Source organism: Molossus molossus, unplaced genomic scaffold (assembly GCF_014108415.1).
Source record: "Molossus molossus isolate mMolMol1 unplaced genomic scaffold, mMolMol1.p scaffold_m16_p_15, whole genome shotgun sequence".
Taxonomy (NCBI): domain Eukaryota; kingdom Metazoa; phylum Chordata; class Mammalia; order Chiroptera; family Molossidae; genus Molossus; species Molossus molossus.
In genome coordinates, this window is record NW_023425350.1 from 39,324,525 (window position 1) to 39,350,253 (window position 25,729).

The window sequence follows — 25,729 nt, forward strand, 5'->3', positions numbered from 1 at the left end:
CTAGCAGGGGCTACGGCGGCCGACGAGGCCGACGCTCGGCACCTCAGCTGCTGCTTGCGCTTCCAGGGCCAGCAGTACTCGGCGTTCTCGCGTGGCGGAGTGCTGAACTGAGGTGGGAGGGACTGAGTGCTAGTTCTTCCTCTCTTGGCCACGCCTGCTGGCGCGGGATCTCGGCTGAGTTGGTGGTTCTCGCGATCTCCCCGCCCCCGCTGGTGACGCGCGCTCTTTCTGAGTGGGCAGGGAGAATTGAGTTGTGGATCCCGCCCGGTCTGGTGGCTGGCAGCAGCCGGTGCGTGACGAGGAGTCGTTCGGCCAGGCTCCGAGGGAAAGCAGAACCTGGGAGGTATGCATTCTTGGACTGGCCCAACCTTGAGCAAAAAAGATGTGCTCGCATTCCGTAGTGGAAGCTTTTTCTGTGGAGACGTAGGAGCTTTGAGGCTTTTAAGGTTTCCCTAAAACTACTCAAACTCGTTTGCAGTCTGTTACAGTTACGGATCTCCTCGGGAAGTGTTCACTGGATCTCCTGATGATTATAACGTCGAACAACAACAACAACAAAGTGTGTTGACGGTTTGGTTTCCTATTTCCCGCCAAAGCGTCTCACGGTTGCGTTTTCTGTAGCTGACCATTGAAAAGTAGACGGTCCGCTCCATGAAAATACGGTGCCCTTGTGGTTGTAACCTCGGAAGATAAGTCTTCAGATGAATTCAGGGAACTGGTTGGGAGCCGCCTTTCTAACACATCCAAGAACACTGTTTGATACTTTGAGTTTCTCTTGTGGGCACGTCTTGCATGATCTCTCGGGAGGTCTTTTGCACTGAAGAAGCGGACGGGTTGTTCTCGCGGCGTTCACGTTCGTTGTCAGACATTGCGTGGTGGATACAAGTCATGCGCTGGGCAGTCGTTTATATTCATCTCCGTTCGTTCTTGGTAGAATCCCTTAATTCTTTAAACCAGCCTCAGTCTGTGTAGTCGCCAGTTATTTACAGCCCATTAGTTTGAAAGGTGAAAATCGGGCGAGGTGCACATGTTGACCCTGCAGGGCATCTTGGGAATTGTAGTCATTAAAGGTCTTGTCAAAACGTGCTTTTGTTTTGACCAGCCCTTGGGTGGACACCTTTCGGCGGTACCTTAAAACGAGAGACAATGTTTTACACAGAGCATGCGCCTCATAAAAAAAATTCTAATGTCAAAATTTGGATACACAGGTTTTTATTATTATTATTATTATTTAAAGAGGACCTCAGAAAATGTGCTTGAATTAAGAAGTTATGCATAACAATAGAACCCATTAATTGCTTTGATTGACAGGGAAAAAATACATTTTGAGCCTAGAGAAAATAACATGTTTGTCTTGGGTTAGTGCAAGCTTCACACAGATGATTTTGAGCCTGATGTTGGAAGATCCCTGAATGGATATTTAGCTTGCAAAGGTGTTCAAGGCTGAGGGGACAGGGTAAACAAAGTGATAATGTGTTACTGGCCTAACATAACTTATATAAATTATAGATAAGTTAAAGGAATGAGAACTGTGCAGAAGTCACTTTAACAATATGTGTTAAGAGGTTAGTTAATACACTACAAAAAATCTAACTCTGGAGAAAATTGTGAAATAATATGAGTCATTTTCTGAGTTATTCAGGCATTCAACCAATGTTTTCTGAGCATATACTATACACTAGACATTGGTCTGTACAGTGAATAAAATAGGAAAAGTCCCTCTTCTCATGGAGCTTACACTCTAATGTAGAAAGACAAACCAACCAGGTGCTGATAAACATTATGACCAAAAATAGAGTAGCAGAAGGTTAGAGAGTGAATTTGGGATGGGTAATGGTGTTTATTCAGGAAGTCCTCTTTGAGGGAGGCAAACAGCCAAGCATTTCCCCAGGGCAAGAGAGAGCCAGGAACTGGGAAGCAAGTACAGAGGCCTTGAGGCTGTTGCATGCCAAGTGAATGAGTGGGATAGCAAGAAAACCAGTGAGACTGAAGGGCAAGAAAGGGGAAAAATGGTGAGAAATAAGTTTGGGAGTGGGACGGGGTATTTTTAAGGGCCTTGCATTTTACTTTGGATGAGTTGCAAATCCATTGGAGGGTTTTAAACTAAGGAGTGAAATGGTCTGACTAATGTTCCAAAACAAGTTTCCCATCTTCTCTTTAGAATCTCTTTTCTGGTATAACCCCTGAGATCTGGTGATTTAGAGAAATAAGGGAGAAGATTAAACCCCTGGGACTCTGCCTCTTGCTAGACCCTCAGGCACAAATTCTGCCTTGTTTTCTTCCACTAGGCCAGAGGGATTCACTCTCACCTATTCTACTGCAGCAGGCCCATCTAACATTTGTAGAGATGGACATTTGCAAGGCCAGGACAAGCATATAAGTGGAACACCGTATACCATAAGTCTGCATATCTGTAAGTTTTAAATCAAGCTAACAAACTCTTAAAATATATTTTCTCCAACCTTTGGTTTACTTGGACAAATATAGGATGTCCCCCCAAAAATGTATACACACTTGAATAATTATAAAGCCAGTGTCTATTAAAATACATTTCATTTTCAAAATGTAATAGAACCTACATATTGTTTAATTATTTTGTCAACGCCTGTTTTAAAACATGTCCTGCCAGGCACTGCTGATAACGAGAAGCAGTGGAATAGCAAATATCAAGAATCATTTTGTTCAGTATTTGTGCACATTCTCTTTCAATAGCTGTCCTCAATTTTTCAACTGTTGCTGGTTTTGTATTGTAAACTTTATCTTCTCTGTCTCCCCATAAAAATTTTGTTTGTTCAAAGCTTAGTTGGGATTCACCCATTATTTAAAATCAGTTAAACCTGCAAAGGAGTAAGAATTAGTGAGTTATCAGCTGTTAAAGTATACATATTTTTGTTTTTGGTCATCCTGTATGTTTTCATATTGACCTGGAAGCCAGAGTCAAATCTAGAATTCGTGAATTCCTCAGTTCCAGAGTCTCCCTCTGCTCCCTGGTGCCCTTAGTCTGCCTGCCTTCTCTTCTCACACCTCAGTTCTGTCCTGCATTTTGACAGGCCTTAATTGCATACATAGGATTCCCCAGCCTTTGTACAAGCTCTGTCTACACTTCCTGAATATAGTCACCCCCTCTTCGCCACTCCTCAGGAGGATAAAACAGGACTGTGTAGACCCTGGAAGCAGGCTTGGCTTTTGGGGTGGACACATCCTTTGGTTCCATGGACTTATCACCCTGTGGGAAGAAGCATGGACAGAGAGCCTGAGCAGGTTCCTCTAAAACACGGCCCAGCGCTTACTTGGGTCTGAGAGCAGTACTGCAACAATATATTTTTCCTAAGGAAGGTTCTTTTCTTCAGTCATCAAAGTTCCACTACAAGGATTGAGATATATTTATATAATTTACATACAATATTTACATCTACCACCCTTTTTTTTTAAAAAAACACGAATAATGGACTACTATACACGTTCTACAAATGTACCCTAGTTTGTATATAAACCAGCTCCTGTTTATGTATATGTATATCATTTCCAATATTTTGTAGTTTCAAACAATAAATGATTGTACAGAAGTTATTTCATGTGCACAATATATTTATAGGTTAAATTACCAGAGCAAGTTTTTTTAAACCTTGGCCCCATTGACATTTTGGGCTGGATAATTCTTTGTTGTTGAGAGGCCATCCTGTGCATTACAGGATGTTCAGCAGCATCCCTGGCTTCTACCTACCAGATGCCAGTAGTATTGTACCCCCTCCTCTATTTGTGAATACCAAAATGATCTCCCATCATTGCCAAAAGTCCCTTGAGGACACATTACACTTTTAAAAAATTCTTGAGGATTTAAAAATATATATTGTTAATTTTTGCAGGGTAAACTGGATTTTCAGTCTCATTGACTCTTGTCCTTGAAATGTGAGGCTTTCAATTTTTTACATTTCCCAATTCTGGTAGGTGTTTTTTTTTTCAATCCTCACCCAAGGATATTTTTCCCTTTATCTTCAGATAGAGTGGGAGGGAGGGAGAGAGGAGAAAGAAACATTGATATGAGAAAGACACATCGACTGGTTGCCTTCCACACAACCCTCACCAGGGCTGGGGATGAACCGCAACCAAGGTACATGACCTTGACTGAAGTGAACCTACCACTCATTGGTCCGCCAGCTGACCCTAACCAGTGAGCCAAACTGGCCAGGGCTCTGTTAGGTGTTTTTTTTTTTAATCCTCACCCGAGGGCATTTTTCCATTTTTTGTTCAGGTAGAGTGGGAGGGAGAGAGAGGAAGAGAGACACATCGAGTGGCTGCCACCCACACGACCAACCAGGGCCGGGGACAAACTGCAACCAAGGTACGCGCCCTTAGCAGGAACTGAACCCGGGTCTCTTGGGACCGCAGGCCAGTGCTCTGAATGCTGAGCCAACTCGGCCAGGGCTGTGTTAGGTGTTTTTATGGAATAACTTTTATGAAAGTATTTTTCCTATATTAACTCATTTTTTCATGAAGGTGATTAATCGTTAAGGCTTCCCCATTTAAATAAAGCACGATAAGATAGGAAAGCTATATTCCTATTTCTTTTCCTCTTTATAGCCAGTTCAAGGATTGAAATTGTTTGTATTCCTTTTCCTCATCTGCCACTCACTCCTCAATTGAATCCATGCTGGTTTCCATTAACCCAGCTCTTACCAAAAAACCTTTTGATAAACTCACTGAAGACATCTATGTTGATAATGCCAATGGACATTTTAAACCCATTTTACTTGATCTAAGTTAAAATGAACATGTTGACCACTTCCTTCTAGAAACACTTTATTTGCTTTTCTTTCTTGACAAATTGCTGCTCTAAATTTTCCAATAAAGAAATTCTGAGGTCACCACTTTCCTTACCAGAACTACTGCAGTGTAGTTTCCTGTTAGTCTCTTTGAATCCACTATGGCGGTTCTGTCCCACCCCTAGCACCAGTCTCTTCTCCATTGTACAACTAGATGATCTGAGCTGGAAATTTGATCATGTTGTTAGTCATCATTTCCTCTTTCCTCTTGTATCTCACCCCTGTATGTTACTAAAAATCTTTTGGTGGCCAAAATCCTTTTTATAACTTATAAGGCCCTTTTGGTTCTGTTTCTGCCTATGTCTCCAGTTACATCTTAGAACCCATATATTCTTTTTAGACCAAGAACATCCATACATACACAATCAAAATATGATGTAGTTATTTGATGAGTAAATGCTTTTTCTATAGTTCCTAAATATTTTTGTACTGCCTTATTCCAGTTAGGATCCCATTTATAATATTTACTCCACTATGTTTATGGTGTTGTGGCCAATTTGAAAGACAGTATGTCATTAAAAAACAGATCAAATTAGCTCCCTCAACTCCTTACTATATTTGGTAACTGTACTAAAGAAATAGGCACTAGCTTTGAATATGGCAAGTTCTAGTTTGTGAAATAGTTGTAGGCAAGTAAAATTGGGTAAAGAGGTGAGCCATAAGATGACCAAGAGTAAATATGTAGGAAGAGATCCATTACAGTAGCAAATGTGATCTATTATTTCTAAGTTTTCCAGATATTTCAGAATTACAGGAAATAAAGGTTAGTAATCCTTTCTAAGATGTATGTATAAATGTTATACTTTTTATTTTTTTATTTAAAAAAATGTTTTTATTGATTTTTTTTAGAGAGAGAGGAAGGGAAAAAGAGAAACATCGATTGGCCGCCTCCTGCACACTCCCTACTGGGGACTGAGCCTGTAATCAGGGCATGTGCCCTCACCAGGAATCAAACCGGGACCTCTCCGTCCATGGTACAACACTCAATCCACCGAGCCACACCAACTGGGCAATAGTTTACTTTTTTAAAAATTGTTTTTAGAGAGAGGACGGGGGAGGGAGAAACAGCAATATTGATGTGAGGGAGAAACATCGATTGGTTGTCTCCTGCAGGTGCCCCAAATGGGGATCGAACCTGAAACCTGGATTTGTGCCCTGAATGAAAATCAAACCCACCACCTTCTGGTGTACAGGAAAATGATACAACCGAGCTACCCGGCCAGGGCTAAATGGTTTACTTCTAATAATAAATATTTGATTTATAATATAAATAAGAATAAGGGAATATAGGTAATATTTTTTTAACCCTCACTTGAGGATATGTTTTTATTTTTTATTTATTAATTTTTATTCCTCACCTGAGAATGTTTTTGTTTATCTTCAGATAGAGTGGGAGGGAGGGAGGGAGAGAGAGAAACATTGGCATGAGAGGAACACATCAAGTAGTTACCTCCCACATGACCCCGACCAGGGCTGGGGGTGAACCAGAACTGAGGTACGTGCCCTTGACAGGAACTGAACCTGCGGCTCATTGGTCTGTAGGCTGACGCTCTAACCGCTGAGCCAAACCCACCAGGGCTGTTTTTATTTTATTTTTTTAGTGTGGGAGGAAGGCTGGAGGGAGGGAGGGAAAGAGAGAGAAACATCAATCGGTTGCCTCCCAAATGCACCCCTACCAGGGGATTGAACCCACAATCTGGGTATGTGCCCTGACTGGGAATTGAACCCACAACCTTTTGGTGTATGGGATGATGCTCCAAGCAAATGAGCCACCTGACCAGGGCTAGGTAACTCTTGAAATAAAAAATGGCACATGTGAAATGAGCATTTTAATATAAACCATTAGAATATATTTATAGTATATATAAATCTATACATTAGAAGATACTACTGAAATTTTGCTCTACAGATTTTTATCCTAGAATTAATTCTCTTTAAAAAATGTGTCATGGGGAAGAATTAGAAGATGACCGTGAAACAGATTCTCCCATTACAATACTGCTTCTGTCATTTAGAGTTTTGACAACAGTTGTAGCTGGAGACTGCAGCACTTTGCGAGAAAGCCTCATTCTTCCATCAGCTGGATCACGTCCAAAGTATTTCACCTGTGTTAAAGAAACAAATTTACTTTTAAAGTCATTGCACACTGATTGACATCCAAATGACAAGATTTAAATTTACATGGTCCAAATAAGGCACTGATTAATGTTTTTCCTTGTTCGCTGAAACCATAGCTCAGTGCTAAGTGAGGGTATATGAATAAATATAATTTGGTCAAGTGGTGATTATAAAAAAGGAAGAGGGATAGGGCATTATTTGCCTAATTATAATTTTCTGTTAGACTCATCTGTGCCTTCTTATTCTCTCCAGGCCAGGTCCCTAGACCAGAAGAACAGTGAAAACTCATGGTAAATGATTCTAGACAATGACTTTTCAGCCTAACTGTGCTATAAACTAAACAGTATTATGCTTTGCTTAGGTCACTCAGACTACTGCTCAAAAGACTATCACGGTGGAGGATATTTAGTTTGACCGTAGACAATTAAAGTCAGGGAAATGTGACAATATTTAAGTCCCTTATGTTTAAAAATAATCTTATACAGAGATATTATGTCTTAGTTCTTATCTTTACCTGGAGGCTACTTGAACAGTGGGAATATAGACTGAGAACAAATTAGAAGCCACAGTTACTCAGACCATGGGTATTAAGTATAACTGCAACAGAATGTGGTGTGGCCCAAAAAACCCAGGCTGGCAATAAGTTCTTTCATCTGCTCATAAGGCAGATGAAAAAGGCCAATTTTGTTATCAGTTCTAGAACTGAACATGGCTTTTATCAAACTCAAAAACATTTAGCCTCAAGCAGTGTAGAAGCAAGTAGTCTTAACTCTTTAAATATGACATTCAAGACCTTCAACAAAGTGACATTTTCAGGGTTCTCATGACCTGTCACCAAATCACTGACACTGCACAGCCATCACTGACCTGCTCATGTAATTTTAAAAGCTCGAAAGGGGACTATTATTCTAACTAAACTGTAAACTCCTTGAGGGAAAGAATTAATTGTCTTAAATCTTTAATGAGTCTGTTTAAGCAACCCTAAGATTTTGAAGCACAGCATATAAATAATACAAATCAAAACTGTTGCCCTGGCTGGGTAGTTCTCAGTTGGTTAGAGCTTCTTCCCAATATGCCAAGGTTGCAGGTTCTATCTCCTGTCAGGACACATACAAGAAGCAACCAGTGAACAAATGTTGACTGATTCTTTCAGCTTATTTTTTGAAATAACTGGTACTTAAAGTACAATTTACAATTCTAAGGCTAAAAGTTTGAATATAAGTACCTGAATTTCTTGACCAACTTCTAATCCTAAGGCAGTGGGATGTTGAATCTGAAAGAGAAACATGTTAATCTATTAGTTGTCATGCATAATTAATATCAATGGTAGTACATTTTTTCCCAAGTGGAAAATAGCTTTATTGGTTTTTCTGATTATAAAATCTTAAAGATTTAAAATAATACAGAAGTATTCAGATGATAGTAAAAATCATCTAAAACCCTTCTACTTGTAATAAACTATTACTCACATGCCAATGAGTATCTCTTCAAATGTTTCCCTAGTCATTGTGTGTTTTGCATTTGTAAAAAATGGACCTTTCTGAGCTTGTTCCATTCAGTATATTGAAGACATCTTTTCATATCAATAAATGAAACATTACAGTTGAGTATTCAAATGATATAATTTGTATAATCAGTCCCCTATATATGGTCATTTAATTTGTTTTACATTCCTGGGTTGTAAAGGTTAATAATTGGTGAAGACAGGAGAAATATGGGTGTTCACTGTATTTTCCAAAATAAAAAGTTGAGAAAAAGTAAACTGCAGTGTTGCAATGATTATGTATTCATCTACTCTAATCCTCAGAACAAAGACCTATGTGGAACACCTAGGTCCAACGGTACTCATATACATTTACCAAATACAGTACTTTCCAAAAGTTTGTCCCAATTTACATTCCTATTAATACTGTATGAGAATGTCCATTTCTCCTCTACATTCTTATCCACACGGGAATTTTCAACTATGAAAAATGGTAACTTTTTATTTGCATATAAAAAATTACAAATAAAATATTTTGGTTGGCTTTAAAAAATTATTTGTCATGTTCTTTGCTCATTTTCCTATTGATAGTCATCTTTCTTACTGATCTGTACAAGACCTTTGTATATGAAACCTCTGTCAGATGTTATAAGGAATTTTTTCTTTAAGCTGTTGTTTGTCTTTCAACCTTACTGTAATTTTGCCATATAATTAAAAAAAAATCTGGTCTAATTTTATCAATTTATTTACATTTTGGCTTTGATACCATGCTGAGAAATATTTACCCAGTCCCAAGATTATTAAAATATTCTAGTCTTCCCTCAACAGCCTCCCATGTCCCAATTTTCTTTTTCTTCTTTCATCACCTTAATTTTTTTAAACTGTTAGCTTCTTGATTCATATGGGATTTTTGTATTAAAAGAGTAGAGATCCTCCTTTATGATAATCAGCTGTACCAGTATGATTTATAGAATTTTTGATTCTTCCTAGACTGAAAATACAATGTTTGGCATGTGTTCTAGTCCCCTGTACATAACTGGGTTTATTTCTGGACTTTTTTTTTTTTTTTTTTTATCCTCACCCGAGGACACTTTTTCATTCTTTGTTCAGATAGAGCAGGAGGGAGAGAGAGAGAGAAACATCGATGTGAAAGGGACACATCGAGTGGCTGCCACCCGCATAACCAACCAGGGCCGGGGACAAACTGCAACCGAGGTACATGCCCTTAGTGGGAACCGAACCGGGGTCTCTCCGGACCGCAGGCCAACGCTCTAACCGCTGAGCCAAACCGGCCAGGGCTGGACTTTTTTTTCTGTTTCATGGATTGTCTATTTCTGGGCCAGTAATAATACACTGTGTTATTCTCTATAGCTTTATATTTTAACATATGGTAAAAACAGACACTATATCATTTTCTTGAATATCTTCGTATTTTGTCTATGAATTATAACAAAGTTTAAATAAATTTAAAAACATCCTAAGAATTATCATGCAATGACTGGCTGGTCAAGAAAATTGGAAAAACAGGAGAATTTGTTTTAAAGAAGCTGTGACCAGCTGCTGGTGCCAGAAAGTCTTTTCTCCCCTGCCCTGTCTCTCAGAATATATCAGTTTTCTAGAGGTGAGCAGCCAAACTTGGATTTTTCAGTAACCCTAGAGAGAGGGAGAGAGAAACATCAATGAGAGACTTCCAGTCAAGATGGTGGCGTAGGTAAACAGGGTATCGCGTCCTCCCACAACCACATCAAAGTTACAACTAAAAACTACAGAACAACCATCATTCAAATCGCCTGAAATTGAGCTGAATGGAAGTCCTACAACTACGGAATTAAAGGAGCAGCCACATCGAGACTGGTAGGAGGGGCGGAGGAGTGACAGGCTGGTCCCACACACACACACATGTGGCAGATAAAAATCAGGAGGACACCTTGGCTGGGAAGGTCCTCTGAGGACTGAGGGGTCTCCGTCCCACACCAGGCACCTAGCTCAGGGTTCCAGTGCCCAGAAGCGAATCTCCATAACTTCTGGCTGGAAAAACCAGCGGGAACTGAGGCTCAGGGAGGCTGAGGTGGCTGGACCCCCAGGCAGCTCCTCTTAAAGGGCCCACGCAAGGACTTACCGAACTCACTCCCTCTAAGCTTGGAGGGGAGTCAGCTCGAGGGGCGACAGAGACATACAGGGAAGGACTGAGCTGTTTGGCACTGGAGCGAGGGCTGGAGAGGGGGCTTTCTCCGGGACAGACGTGCAGTCAGAGGCCTTTGTTCCTTTGGTGAGCCCTTCCCTGGAGTGGCAGACAGCTGCCCTATCTGGGACTCCAGCAACTTGGCTCATACTGATTGCCCCGCCCTGGTGATTCCCTGAGGCCCTGCCCCACCCAACTTTCAGGCCCACCCAAGCTGTTGGCAGTTGGTTAACTATAGGATTGGCCTGTCTCAGATCCTGTTTCAGGTTTTCCTAAATTCTTTCTAACAAGCAGCATCTGGTCTCAGCTAGACCCATACCTTTCGTTAAGTAATACACAGAAACAAACACAGGGAGGCAGCCAAAATGAGGAGACAAAGAAACAGGTCCCAAATGAAAACAGAACAAAACCCCAGGAAAAGAACTAAGCAAAATGGAGATAAACAACCTAACAGATGCTGAATTCAAAACACTGCTTATAAGGATGCTCAATGGACTTATAAGGATCCTCAGCGAACTTAGTGAGGGCCTCAAGAGCATAAAAAAGCACCAGTCAGAAATGAAGGAGGCACTAACTGAAATAAAGAATAATTTACACAGATTCAATAGTAGAGTAGGTAAAGCCCAGAAGCAAACTATCGATTTGGAATATAAGGAAGCAAAAATCACCCAATCAGAACAGCAAAAAGAAAAAAGAATCCCAAAAAAGGAGGATAATGTAAGGAGCCTCTGGAACAACTTCAAGGGTAACAACATTTGCATCTTGGGGGTGCCAGAAGGAGAGGAGAGAGAACAAGAAATCAAAAAGGTATTTGAAACAATATTGGCAGAAAACTTCCCTCACTTTGTGAAGGAAACAGACATACAAGTCCAGGAAGCACAGAGAGTCCCAAACAAGATGAACCCCAAGAGGCTCACACCAAGACATATCATCATCAAAATGCAAAAGGTTCAAGACAAAGAGAGAATCTTAAAAGCAGCAAGAGAAAAGCAGCTAGTTACCTACAAGGGAGTTACCATTAGTCTGTCAGTTGATTTCTCAAAAGAAACTTTGCAGGCTAGAAAGGAGTGGCAAGAAGTATTCAGAGTGATGAAAAGCAAGAACCTACAACCAAGATTACTCTATCCTGCAAAGCTGTCATTTAGAATCAATGGACATATCAAGAGTTTCCCAGACAAGGAAAAGCTAAAGGAGTTCATCACCACCAAACCATTATTATATGAAATGTTGAAGGGTCTTCTTGAAGGAAAAGATAAAAAGTATGAACAAACAAAATGGCAATGAATACATATCTATCGACAACTGAATCTACAAACAAATGAACGGCAGAACAGAAACATTCTCATAGATAGAGAACATTTTGTTGGTTGCCAGATGGGAGGGGAGTTGGGGGAATGGGTGAAAAAGGTAAAGGGATGAAGAAGTACAAATTGGTTGCTAGACTGACAAACCTCAAAGGGAAGGGGGGTTGGGGCATGGGAAGAAATAAACCAAAGAACTTATATGCATAATCAATGGACACAGACAACTGTGTGGCGAAAGGCAGGAGGGTGACGGGAGTGGGGAGGGGATTAATAGGGGGAAAAATGAGGAACATCTGTAATACATTCAACTATAAAGATAAAAAGAAAGAAAGAAAATTGGGAAAACAGGATTATAGTTATTTAAGTAACTGCTATGTGTTAACTCTAGATGTTATTCCACCTCGAAACATTCAAGAGTGTTTCTATTCTATCATGGAAGGAAAAATAAGTATCTGTGGTAAACAATATAATCTTCTGTCAGCAGCATCTCTTGTCTTTTTTTCAGGCCAGTTGTGGACAAAGTGTACAGTTCTCATCAACCCAGGAAATTTCACCATGATTATTTTAAGTCAGTTCATTTTTTAATTTTTAAAAGGATTAAAAATTTTTAGTGGTTTTTAAAATTTTTTACACAGGAAAGGAGGGAGAGAGAGATAGAAACGTCGATGAGAGAGAACAGCAATTGGCCACCTCCTGCCCACTGGGGATCTGGCCCACAACCTGGGCATGTGCCCTGACCGGGAATTGATCCGGTGACCTCTTGGTGCATGGGTTGATGCTCAACCACTGAGCCATACCAGCTGGGCTTAAGTCAGTTTTAAAAATCAAATGTCTTTGTTATACCTTTCGTTGGTCAAGTTGTGAGTTATGAAGTAGTACTGCAGTCATATTTGGATAAAGTTTAACCATTACTCCAGTGTCTCTACAAAAAAGGAAATAGGCCTGGTTAAAACATTAAGTATCTCTGTATCTACTGATAATCAGTCTGTGATTATGTTTTCATAAGAGAGCAAAGTAAAAAAAAACAAAGAAATCTCCCCAATACATGTTTTTTTTCTTTCTTTTTTCCTCCAGTTTTATTTAGACATAATTGACACAACATTGTATTAGTTTAAGGTGTACAACATAATGAATCAGTACTTGGTTTTATAACTATAAAAAGTATGATTATCTAAAAGGGATACTTAACTTTTTTAAAATTGAAAATACACCCTATATTTATTTAATTTTTTTTTTTTTTTTTATCATCCTCACCCGAGGACATTTTTCCATTCTTTGTTCAGATAGAGTGGGAGGAAGAGAGAGGAACAGAGAGAGAGAGAAACATCGATGTGAAAGGGACACATCGAGTGGTCGCCACCCGCACAACCAACCAGGGCCGGGGACAAACTGCAACCGAGGTACATGCTCTTAGCGGGAACCAAACCCGGGTCTCTCCCGACCACAGGCCGATGCTCTAACCGCTGAGCCAAACCGGCCAGGGCTAATTTTTTTTTCTTTATTGATTTTTAGAGAGAGAGAGAAACATTGATGAGAGAAAACATCGATTGGATGTCTCCAGCATGCCCCCAACTGAGGATCAGGCCCACAATCTGGGCATGTGCCCTGGCCAGGAACTGAACCAGTGACCTCTTGGTGCATGAGTCGACGCTCAACCACTGAGCCACACCGGCCAGGCAAAAATACACCCTATATTTAAATACTTGTGTATCAAAGGACAGAGAAAAGATAACAGAAAAATGTGCAGTGAATAGCTTTTAGAATATATATTCTTTTTCTGCATTTCTCTTCATAGTATTTTCCAAAAAATTTTGAAATGACATGAAATATTTTAAGAATCATCATCAACCTATTACATAGTGATTTAAGGAAGAGGGTTAGATAAACTGGGATACTTATTTATCAAAAATTTTCTGTTACGTTCTGTAATCTAAGCCATTCCATTTCTTAATTTTCACCTATAATATTAAATTATCAGTCTTTTTTTTTTTTATATCACATTGTCTTTTATTGTTCATTTCAAATTGCTTTGACATTCATGCTACATCTGATAAATTCTTTTTTTTTCTTAGCGATTTTCTGATCCTTAAAATCCAATCTTTTCTGTCTGGTAAAAAAAAAAAAAGCACTATATTGGCATTAAATAGTACTTATCTTTAAACCAAACCAACAAGAAACTACCAAAAAGGGAAAAAGAAGAAAGAAAGAAAGAAAGAAAGAAAGAAAGAAAGAAAGAAAGAAAGAAAGAAAGAGAGAAAGGAAGGAAGGAAGGAAATATTGCTAAGTCAATTTTGGGCTTGTTAACTGTTTACTGGGAAAATTGAAAAGATGGGATATTTGGTTAAGTAATTCAGTTAGAAGACTATTAATATAATTATAATCACAGAACCATGTTACTAAAAATTTACAAATTGGTGTAAAAAATAAAATTATACTTTAATTAATGATTTTATAGTAACTGACATATAATCTAAACATAATTTCAAAGTAAATAAAGCCAACATAAATGAAGTTAACATGGGCTTATAATAAAAATCTTACTTAAAAAAACCAGCTCGGCATATTACTTGATATTACCTGATTTCAGTTATCGTGGCGGTATATACTGCTCCAAATTCTAATTGCTGCTCTTGCTGTAAGTGCAAAATAAGCCATAAGATTAATTAAGAAAACAGCAACAAAAAGTAAAAAAAAATAAACTTTATAAGATCTGTACTTACATCATCTTTGCAGATTTCTGTAATGAAGTCTCTTGCTTCATGCATAGCACTGGGTATTGGTGCAAATATAGAAAATGTTTCTTCATCTATCTGACTAATGGTTACACCTTTAAAAAAGATAATTAACATATTAAAGTCAACTTGTTCATTCCAGTGGATACTAGTCTTAAAAGTAGATAATGAGTAGAGGAGAGGGACCTGGAAGTAGCTGGGCAGGGTTGTGCTGTGTTTAATCAATGCTTTAGGAATGAAGGGATTTATTCACCAAATACTCACTGCACCTCTCCTATGTATCCAACATTGTGCTAGCCAATGTCCCTTCTTTCTTGTACCCCATAATCTGGATAAAGCATATACATTTTAATTTTGGAGGGTTTAGTTTTGTTTTCTTAATTATGAGTAGAGATCACACTAGAACGCTTTCCTCAACTTTTCCTTTCTCCCTCTTATCCTTTAGAATGGTGAGCAGATGGATGAGGGACGAAATCATGTCAGTTTCTCAACCTTAACCGGCTAAGGGTGATTCCTTCTCACGCCTTCATTAACCTCAAAGGTGGTAAGTACTAGGTAACCCAAAGATTGCTTCCAGAAAAAACAAATTAAAGCATACTATTCCTATACATACTCCTTATATAAGAGTAACACTATGTGAAAAATGGCAAAAGATATCGTAAGAGAAAATTAAAGCAAAACTCCTCTGAAGTGAAAAACTAAACATTTTCCAAAATGATTGATTTTAAATCGTTGCAAAAAAGAAACTAAGGAATTCTAAGTCACCCTTGAATATAGTTAAGGATGTTCATTTGATAATTATTAAGAGGCACACAGAAAACTTACAGTAAAGACATATCTATGTTACATCCTTTTCTCTTCATCTTTCTCTTATTTAGTGAACATACTTTTTTTGGAGAAACACAACAGAAATGAAATGGCAAACTTACATGACTGATCATTAAATAAAAAACTGAAACTCCATACAACACTTACCCGTTTCAGCTTGAAGTTTTTTTAAATTATATCCACCTGGTCCAACAAATTTTGCTCGTTTTGATAATGGAACCTGAACTGTTTCTGAAATGTAGTATAGATAAAAATATAATTAATTCAAATACATATATGAATATAAAACATATCCTGGTCACTTAAGATTTTTTTTGGCCTAGACACATAAAAATATTTCAGTATGAAATAGAAAAACAAGAACATGGACAACAAAGCTGGGGACAGGGTAGGGAGGGAGGGAGAAGGGGGTTTTAGTGGGGGGAAAAAGGAGAAACATCTGTTAACAAAAATTAATTAATTAATAAAAAAAAGTACTTAGAAAAAAATAGAAAAACAATTTGTTACCTGACTAAAATTACTACTGAAAGTTCTAGTATCAAGAATATTCCCCGCCCTGGCCGGTTTGGCTCAGCGGTTAGAGCGTCGGCCTGCGGTACAGAGAGACTCGGGTTCGGTTCCTGCTAAGGGCACGTACCTCGGTTGCAGTTTGTCCCCGGCCCTGGTTGGTCGTGCGGGTGGCAACCACTCGATGTGTCCCTTCACATCGATGTTTCTCTCTCTCTCTCTCTCCCTCCCGCTCTGTCTGAACAAAAAATGCAAAAATGTCCTCGGGTGAGGATTAAAAAAAAAAAAAGAATATTCCCCAAATTTAAAGTATTATAAAAGCATTTAAAATAATTTTGTTTTGTAGATGGAGTTAAAAATATTGAAAAATAGTAATATACTCTCAGATACTAATATTTGCCTTATTGTGAAATCAGTAATAATTTTAATATATTACCTACAACAGGTCCATTTTCTTTTCTAGATGCCCGAGGTTTTGAAATAATTTTGTTCATAATCTGTAATATCTCCTTCTTTGCCACTAGGAGAGATTAAAAATGATAATTATATAAAAAAATATGATCAGATATAGCAGAAGTATTCCTAGTTTTTATGGCATAAAATTCAAACTTCTTTAGCTTAATAATCAAAGCTCTTCACAACCCAGTTACCTTGACAATTCTACTCCTATTTCCTTCTCTATAAATCCTATCTTAGAGAGTTACTTAATTTGTAAAAATTGAGTTTTGACTTGTGTCCCACTTTGGTGGTTAGTCATGTGCCTAATAACTTAATACTTCTTTATGTAGGGTATTAACATAAAATTTTATTTTCTAAAGCAATACTTTATAATAAGCCTTTCTTTTTTCTTTTTTTTATAATAAGCCTACTGGGAATTAAAAAAAAAAAAATCAATGGAAACAATAACCTCAGGTGAGGATTAACAAAAACAAAGAAAACCAATGCTAAGAGTCACTGCTGTAGCTAGGGTCTAGGAACAGTGCTAAGTGCTCCAACACACTATCACATGTAACCTGCACAATGACCCTATGAGGTAAATGCTATTATTAGCCTCTTTTACAGATGAGAAAATTGAAAGGGGATATGACTAGCCCAAGTTACACAGGCTTGATGGTGTCAGATAAAATTCTAGGCAGGTGACACCTGGAGGCTGGCAGGGAGAGGGAAAAGGTGCAGTGAGGTGCTTGATGAACAGGCCAATCACTTTGCCTGTTCTGAGCCTCGGCTTCTGCATTAGGGAATTGAGGATCGTTCTACTGAGCTGCAAAGCACTTTTAAAATCTCTTATAATCCAACTACTTCATCATATAGGTGTGTTTCCTTTCAGTTCTTTTCCTATGCACGTTTTTAAAACAAAACTGGGATCTTATCATAGACGTAGTGCATTGCTTGTATTTTTTCCTTCATTCTTAGAGGAGCTAAATCGACAATTAAACTAGATAATGATGAGAGGAGAATGAGGCATACTAGCTTGGCTTACCTGAAGCTTGCTGAATGGCCTCCATTACAATTTTTAATGGTATTCCAGGTAATTTAATATCAGCCTAATAAGGAAAAGCCCAAAAATGATATAACTATTGATTCATGACATTGTTAAATATGATAAAAATGAAACAAAATGGGTTTAAAAATACCTGTAATGCAGTTATTCCCTTATTAGTGCCGGCTATTTTGAAATCCATGTCACCATTGTAATCTTCAATTCCCTTAAGGAGTTTAAGAAATTATGGTATAGTTTTAAACAAAAACAAAATTTACTCAGTCATCATAGAAGAATTTTAAAAAATAGCTTTAGAAGTAAACTGTGTGCTCTAAGATGACACACAAAGACACATTTCCTACATTAACAGCTGCTTTCAATATGTGACTTTTTAAGTTACAAATATTTCAACAGAAAAATCACTATTTTTAGATCATGTTTTCCCCCTAAATGCAAGAGAACTAGTTTAAGATCATTCTAAAGTGAGCTGTATTATGGATACTTATATATATATATATGTTTATATATTTATACATATTTTATCCTCACCCAAGGATATTTTTCTACTTATCTTCAGATACAGTGGGAGAGAGGGAAAGAGACAGAGAGAACACACTGACTGGTTGCCTCCCGCATGATCCCAACCAGGGTGGGGATGAACGGCAACTGAGGTATGTGCCCTTGGCCGGAATCGAACCCGTGACTCTTTGGTCTGCGGGCTGACGCTCCAACCACTGAGCCAAACTGGCCAGGGCCAGAAACCTTTAAAAAAAAATTTTTTTTTTCTTTACTGATTTTAGAGAGGAAGGGAGAGGAAGAGATAGAAACATCAATGAGCGAGAACATCAATTAGCAGCCTTCTGTACACCCCCCCCCACTGGGGATCAGGCCCACCTGAGCACATGCCCTGACCGGGAATTGAACCGGCAACCTCTTGGTGCATAGGTCAACACTCAACCACTGAGCCACACCAGCCAGGCTGTAATATATATTTTTAACTTTCATCCTGTAATATCCAAGGAGAATATGCAGAGGAGGAAGGCAAGAACAAGGACCTCTATTTCTTGATTTCTAGCATTCTTCTAAGCATAGGATGCTTGTAAAGTATGTATAATATTTATTGGATTATTGGAAAATGTGAATATACTTGCCAGAATATCTGTTAGCAAACGATAATCTTCTATTTCATCCTTGTCAGGATTGTTTTTGGTGACCAATCCTATTGCCACACCTGCGACAGCAGATGAAATAGGAACCCCTGTAATTGAGAGAAAGAACTTTTGTGTGATATATATATCAGCCTAACATGTGTATTTATCATTTTGTTGACATTTATTTTAATGTTAGTGATGGTATTCTAAATTGACAGTCACCAAAACTAAGTTGGAAAGGTCTTTAAAAAAAAAAATTTTTTTTAATTGATTTTTTTGCGAGAGGAAAGGAGAAGGAGAGACAGAAAAATCAATGCAAAGAGTGAAACATTAATTGGCTGCCTCCTGCATGCCTCCTACCAGGGATCAAGGGCCCATCACATGTGCCCAACAGGGAATCAAACAGGCAACCTTTCAGTGCATGGGATAACACCCAACCAGCTGAGCCACACCAGCCAGGGCTGGATAGATCTTATTAAGTCATCTAACTACTTCACCTTTTCTTAAACATATAATAAAAGCCCCTTAAAAACAATTCTAACAGGTAATAACTGTTCTCAGCACTAACCTCTCTAATAATAGTAAACTTAACTCTTTTATTTATTGATTGATTTTAGAGAGAGAGGGAGAAGGAGGGATATGGAGGGAGAGGGAGGGAAAGAGAGAGAGACATTAGTTTGTTGTTCCACTTATTCATGCTTTCATTGGTTGCTTCTTATATGTGCTCTGATCAGAGATCGAACCTGCATCCTTGGCATATTGGGATGATGCTCTAACCCAGCCAGGGCCAGTAAACTTAACTTTTAAAGTACTCTGTTTCTTTGCCCTTTGCTCTTGGTGCCTTTTCCCTTTCAGCCTGGACCTCTCAATCCACCTCCTCATGAAAGCCATTGTTAGGTCTTTTGTGTACCTTTCCAGAAAATCTCTGTGCACAAGTATAAATATAAGTGTAATCTTTTATTTTCTTTTTTGACCCATGAAGCATTTTGCTTTTTTTTCACTTAACGCCTTGGATATTGACACATAACAAAGCTCTACCTTACTCTTTTGAGTGGCTGCATAGTACTTCCCATATGTGTTTAAAAGTCACACAACAGAAGTGGTATTACTGAGTCAAAGGGTGTGTGGATTTAAGTTTGTTACACTGCCTTCCAAAAAGTGTAGCATTTTATGCTTTTCTCAGTATAACATGTATGAGGGTAACTGCTATTCTACATTCTTAATTTTTGTCAAATCTTTTGACCTTTGCCCATCTAAAGGGTAAAAGTGGTAGCCATTGTTTAAATTTTATTTGTTTTTATGAGTGAGGTTGAACTTTTCATGTTTATAAACCATTTATATTTCCTTTCCTGTGAACTGCCTGTTCATGCCCTTAAACCACTTCTTGGTTGTTAGTCTCCTGCTGATTCACAAGAGCTCTTTCAAAATGAACAGCAGATCTTTCTTAAATATAAATGTATAATATTATAGTAAATAAAGTATATTAAATATAATTTCTAGCCCTGGCCAGTTTTGCTTAACAGTTAGTGCATTGGCCTTTGGACCAATGGGTCACAGGTTCGATTTTGGTCAAGGGCATGTACCTTGGTTGCAGTTTGTCCCTGGCCCTGGTTGGGGTTGTGAGGGAGGCAGCCAATGTATCCCTCTCACTTTGATGTTTCTCTCTCTCCCTCCCTCCCTCCCACTCTATCTGAAGATAATCAGAAAAGTATCCATGGGTGAGGATTAAAAAAAAAAAATATATATATAATTTCTAGACTGCTGACTTGGTTTTTTCCTATACAGAATTTTAACAGTTATATGCAATCATGGTTCCTGGTTTGTGTGTAGAAAGGTTTTACCCCTGTAAGATTTTGATTTTTTTTTTTAAATAAAAAGGTTAAATTTTGATCATTTGAAACTTATTTGGTATAATGGAGTGTGACAGGGATTTCATTTCATATTCTCCAAACATACCTCACTTGTGCCCATGGTTTTAACTATCACCTATAATGATGATGACTTAAAAATCCATCCCTCCTATTTCACTCTTTGCTAATAAGCCCTGGAGATGTTAGCCAATATGCATATTGGACATGTCCAGCTAAAAGTCTCCAGAGCATCTTAAAAAAACATTTAATGACCCCCAATAAATCATTTTTCTCCTGCATTCCCTATCTTGGTTGAAAACAACTAAGACACTCGTGTCACAATCAACACTTCTTTCCTTATTTCTGATCTTATCAGGTCACAAAGATCTGATTAGTGTGTCCTCTAAGTATTTAGAAAGTTCTCCCTTTCTCCTAAATATTGCAACATCCACTATTACTCTTTAATCCAAGTCAGCATCATTTCTTGCCCTGCCAACCGTCTCCCTGTATGATTTCCTTGATTTTAGCCTCTTTCCAGCTTTTGAAATTCTCTCCTACTGCATTCCTTAAGGATATCAACTAGCTTTTAGGGGGGGGGAGATGGGGGCAGCGGCAGATTCAAATCATGCCACTCTATATAAAATCCTTCAAGTCCCCCATCACATCCTTTCAGTGATCAAAAAGTTTGGGAAATAGTACACATCTGTTCCTAGAGATTCAGTATTCCCACTAGCATAGTAAGGTCTATTGACCCCATAAATAAACATGCTTAAGCCTGCTCCCATATACTTTAGAATAGAATAAGTTTTCTCATGGTATACAATAATCAACATCCTATGGAACAGAGTTAGGAAATACTGGCTTTAAGTTCAAATTCCTTAACACAACAATGACATTTAAAATCTGGTCCCAGTTCATTACTTCATCACTTCTTTACAATACATGTATTATCGGAAACATACTATATTGCTTCATAACTTTTCACGTGCTGTTTTTTTTTAACAGGAAATACAGGCCTTGCTCCTAATATGCCTGGTCAACAACTATTCAACCTTTAAAACCAGATGAAATGTAGCTATCTCTATAAAACCAATTACCTTCAACCTAGTTCTTCATTCATATTGTACAAATATGTACTGTGTACATATTTTAAATATCTCTTTGATCTGTATATTTTTTTTGTACCTGTAAAAACTTTAAAAAAATGTTTTTATTGATTTTATTAGAGAGAGAGAGGAAGGGATAGAAACACTGATATGAAATATCTATCGGCTGCCTCCTGCATGCCCCCCACCAGAGATTTAGCTTACAAGCCAGGCATGTGCCCTGACCGAGAATCGAACTGGGACCTCCCAGTCCAAGGGATAATGCTCAATCCACTGAGCCACACTGCTAGGCACCCCTGTAAAAACTTAAAAAAAAAAAAGTGTACCATTTGTATCCCTGGAACACAGAACAGTGCCTGAAATAGGGCATGACAAGTACTCATGTTTGAAATGAATTGTATACCCTTTGCTGGCACTTCCCACAGGATGTGAACATTCTTGTCAAATTTAATTTTTTAAAATATTTGGCTCCATATTTTTGAATTGTTAAGACTGTTTGAGAGATCAGAAATATTAACATATTACTTACTCTTTTTTATCAACATCCTTTCTTTTTTTTTTTTTTTTTTTTTTATCATCCTCACCCGAGGACATTTTTCCATTTTTTGTTCAGATAGAGCGGGAGGGAGAGAGAGGAAGAAAGAGAGAGAGAGAAACATCGATGTGAAAGGGACACATCGAGTGGTCGCCACCCGCACAACCAACCAGGGCCGGGGACAAACTGCAAATGAGGTACGTGCCCCTAGCGGGAACCGAACCCGGGTCCCTCCGGACCGCAGGCCAATGCTCTAACCGCTGAGCCAAACCGGCCAGGGCTCAACATCCTTTCTTAAATCCTCACCCGAGGATATGTTCATTGATTTTAGAGATAAAGGAGGGTGGGGTGAGAGAGAAACATCAATTGGTTGCCTTCTGTATGTACCCCAACCAGGGATTGAACCCGCAACCCAGGTATGTGCCCTGACTGGGAATCGAACTCGAAACTGATTGATGTATGGGACAATGCTCCAATCAACTAAGCCATCTGTAATCGTTTTTTTATCAGTAGGCCTGTGTTCTCAGTTAACTGAAGAACAAAAACAATGAAAATGATAAGGTTTAGGGTGACACATCCTGAAGTATTCCACTTGAGACCCCTCGCCTACTGACTGATCAGATTAACCAATCCCCTTTGCTCATCTTTCAACCACTTATGAAAGGTGCACCTATCATCCAGTTTCAATTTCTGCGTCATTTATACAAAGATCATAAACTGCCAATGCTGAATTCTAGATACAATGCATAAGCAGTACCCTCCCTCCTTACTCCAAACCTATATTTTTGAAAAAAAGAAAAAAAAAAAAATGAGTTTACTATGGCATGACTTATTTTGAGTCCCTCTGGTTCCTTCTCTCTCAAACCCTCTTCCCTTATAAAATCCTTATAAACCATTCTTTTTATAGTGCATTTAAGAATCTTTGCCAAGGGTCACTCTCAGGCTTACTGGATTATACTTAATAGAAAATACCTTTCTTATCTTTCACAAGTAAAAACTTTTTGTGTCCTTTGTATACTTACCAGTCTCTACGATTTCTTGTCATTACTTAGGATGGATTTTTGTCTAGATCAAAACACCTGAATTCATTTAAAACAGTTAAAAACTCTCTTATAATCTCTGTTCAGTTCATCTTTTTCAGGATTTGTTCTGTGTTTTCCAATCTGAGATTAGAAGACTGATGAATGCATGCTCCACAAGGACAGGGTCTTTGTTTTGTGTCCTAAGAGCTTAGATCAGTGCTTGGTACAGAAGTGGCATACAGTAAAGATTTGTTGAATGAATGCATGAAAGTGAAAACAGGAACAGTATTTTACTATTTACCTTAAATATCAGATTATGTTTCCCTTCCACCAAATACAACTATAAAAGTGCCTTTAATTGCTTTTAGCTTTCCTTTGGCTTAAGTTTTAATCTTCCTAGATAACGTTATATATTCACACCATTCTTTTACTTCATCCTTGGCTGGTTTGTCCTATCTTTCATATCTGTACTGTAAATACATAAACTTGTAGGGAACTCCTTGTGTGGCCTCTTGGGTGACTTTAGGTTCCTTTTGTTTTTCTTAAATAGCATCATTGGTGTCTATTTGGCAATAATTATCAGAGTCTCTTAACATTCTCTTTCCCTTTTGGTATTTCAGACCCAGAGATTATATTCAACCACTTGCAGTCTTCCTTCCTAAAATTCTGTGTACACTCTCTGAGTGGCACTGTTATTCTCATGGCTTATACAAAGCGACTGGAAGATTACATGAATATTTTCCCTTATAGGTCCTGATACTTCTGCTTGCTAATCCAAACTTCTTTGGTAAATGGAATCAACTGTGGAGCTCTCTACCTTTTGGAAGGTGAGAAAGCTCACTGGGTCACCAAGGGCAAGTAAGTAATTTCACTATATTGCTTTTAGCCAAAAAATAGGAATACCAGCAGATATCTGTATAGTTAAAGTTGTCCGTTGTAACTATTTTGCTTCTGATCTGGTATGATAACCTGTAATCTGATTTCTCCAAGTCTTACTAATACTCAATTTTAAAGAGACCTTATATTTTATACTAGTCAAGTATATATAAAGCTATTAGAAGTTTTGAAACATAATTCTTTTACCTGCATCCATTAATGCTAAACTTCCACAACATGCCGATGCCATAGAAGATGATCCTACAGAAAGAAAAATATTTGCTTTATAATATACTGATTTAAAAAAAATATATACAAAATTATTAGTGTTGGTTATTTCCTTACAGATATTCAATTATAATATTAAGTTTAATATTCTTGCCTTCTTTTTAGAGCACTTAAGGCAAATACTTCTAAACCATGAACTATAGAGCTGCATGGTCCAATAAGATAGGCATTTAGCCATGTGTGGCTACTAAATTTAAGTTGAAGTAAATTCAGTCCCTCAGTGGATAGCACGGAGATTGAAAATTTTTATCATTGAAAAAAGCATGGTAGAGATGCTTTTTGGTAGAGATTCGAAGAATCCTCCCTGAGGAACCAGCTTAACCAGAAGGCAGTTAAAGATACAGGGCTTTGGCCCTGGCAGGTTTAAGTCAACGGTTAGAGCGTCGGCCTGCGGTCCGGAGCGACCCAGGTTTGGTTCCCGCTAAGGGCATGTACCTTGGTTGCAGTTTGTGTCCAGCCCTGGTTGGGTTGTGCGGGAGGCAGCTACTCGATGTGTCCCTTTCACGTCATTGTTTGTCTCTCTTTCTCTCTCTCTCTCCCCCTCCCACTCTATCTGAACAAAAAATGGAAAAATGTCCTTGGGTGAGGATAAAAAAAAAAAAAGATAGAGGGCTTTGGCTCTCTCACTGGGCCATAAGCAGTAGCCTAAGCCACACCTAGTAAAAAACATAAGTCTCTAATTTAAATTCTGAGCTTACTTTCTTTTTTTTTTTTTTTTTTTATCCTCATCCGAGGACATTTTTCCATTTTTTGTTCAGGTAGAGTGGGAGGGAGAGAGAGGAACAGAGAGAGAGAGAAACATCGATGTGAAAGGAACACATCGAGTGGCTGCCACCCGCATGACCCAACCAGGGCCGGGGACAAACTGCAACCGAGGTACGTGCCCTTAGCGGGAACCGAACCTGGGTCTCTCAGGACCGCAGGTCGACGCTCTAACCGCTGAGCCAAACCGGCCAGGGCTGAGCTTACTTTCTTTGCTTAAAAAACAAAACAAAAACAAAAACTGTGACCACCTGATCTATGTCTGCTACATATTTGAGAACTCTGTACCCTTTCTGCCTTTAATGACTACCTTGCCTTGACTTGTGGACTGATTTTTAAAAACTTTAATTTGACCTTTTAACCTAGCCTCTCTGTGGTATCTGTTTATATCTGTGATAATGACAGGTGTTCCCTGCCTAATGGATCACTCTATTTTGGTCCTTCCACTCTATGGTTTGTAAAAATAAAGAAACAACCCAAACTGGATCTACTATGACAGATACATAAAGAGAAATATTGTCTATTGCTTTCACAATATCTAGTTAGATAAGAACAGAGATGCAGACAAGTATATGATTGACTAAACATATTTTCTCTTGCAGTGGGTTCAGGTACTATTAATAATAAACATTGTAACATTAGCTCTGAAAACGTAAGAATACAACAGGGGATCTGGTCTTTT

General features: G+C 38.4%; 1 protein-coding gene and 2 long non-coding RNA genes across 5 annotated transcripts in view; 2 read left to right on the top strand and 1 right to left on the bottom strand.

Moving 5' to 3' along the window:
* The first annotated feature begins 251 nt into the window (after positions 1-251).
* On the top strand, positions 252-7,319 carry LOC118631178. Its single transcript, XR_004959739.1, has 3 exons — positions 252-343; positions 2,289-2,413; positions 7,194-7,319. It is a non-coding gene; the product is annotated as an uncharacterized LOC118631178 (long non-coding RNA).
* PNPT1 (polyribonucleotide nucleotidyltransferase 1) overlaps positions 6,640-25,729 on the bottom strand; it is a 49,645-nt gene continuing 30,555 nt past the window's right edge. For 2 of the 3 annotated variants that reach the window (XM_036263481.1, XM_036263482.1), the window contains exons 18-28: positions 24,205-24,258; positions 18,609-18,715; positions 17,612-17,683; positions 17,458-17,521; positions 16,414-16,497; positions 15,618-15,701; positions 14,631-14,737; positions 14,488-14,543; positions 12,754-12,832; positions 8,167-8,214; positions 6,640-6,928 (exon numbers count right to left, since the gene is read on the bottom strand). In XM_036263481.1, coding sequence (XP_036119374.1) covers positions 6,770-6,928; positions 8,167-8,214; positions 12,754-12,832; positions 14,488-14,543; positions 14,631-14,737; positions 15,618-15,701; positions 16,414-16,497; positions 17,458-17,521; positions 17,612-17,683; positions 18,609-18,715; positions 24,205-24,258 — 914 coding nt within the window. In that variant the 3' untranslated portion in view covers positions 6,640-6,769. Of the gene's footprint in view, positions 6,929-8,166; positions 8,215-12,753; positions 12,833-14,487; positions 14,544-14,630; positions 14,738-14,920; positions 14,971-15,617; positions 15,702-16,413; positions 16,498-17,457; positions 17,522-17,611; positions 17,684-18,608; positions 18,716-24,204; positions 24,259-25,729 lie in introns of those variants that run through there. The other variant, XM_036263483.1, reaches the window with a different exon arrangement.
* Positions 12,415-23,979, top strand: LOC118631177. The gene is made up of 3 exons (XR_004959738.1): positions 12,415-12,478; positions 15,088-15,186; positions 23,872-23,979. It is a non-coding gene; the product is annotated as an uncharacterized LOC118631177 (long non-coding RNA).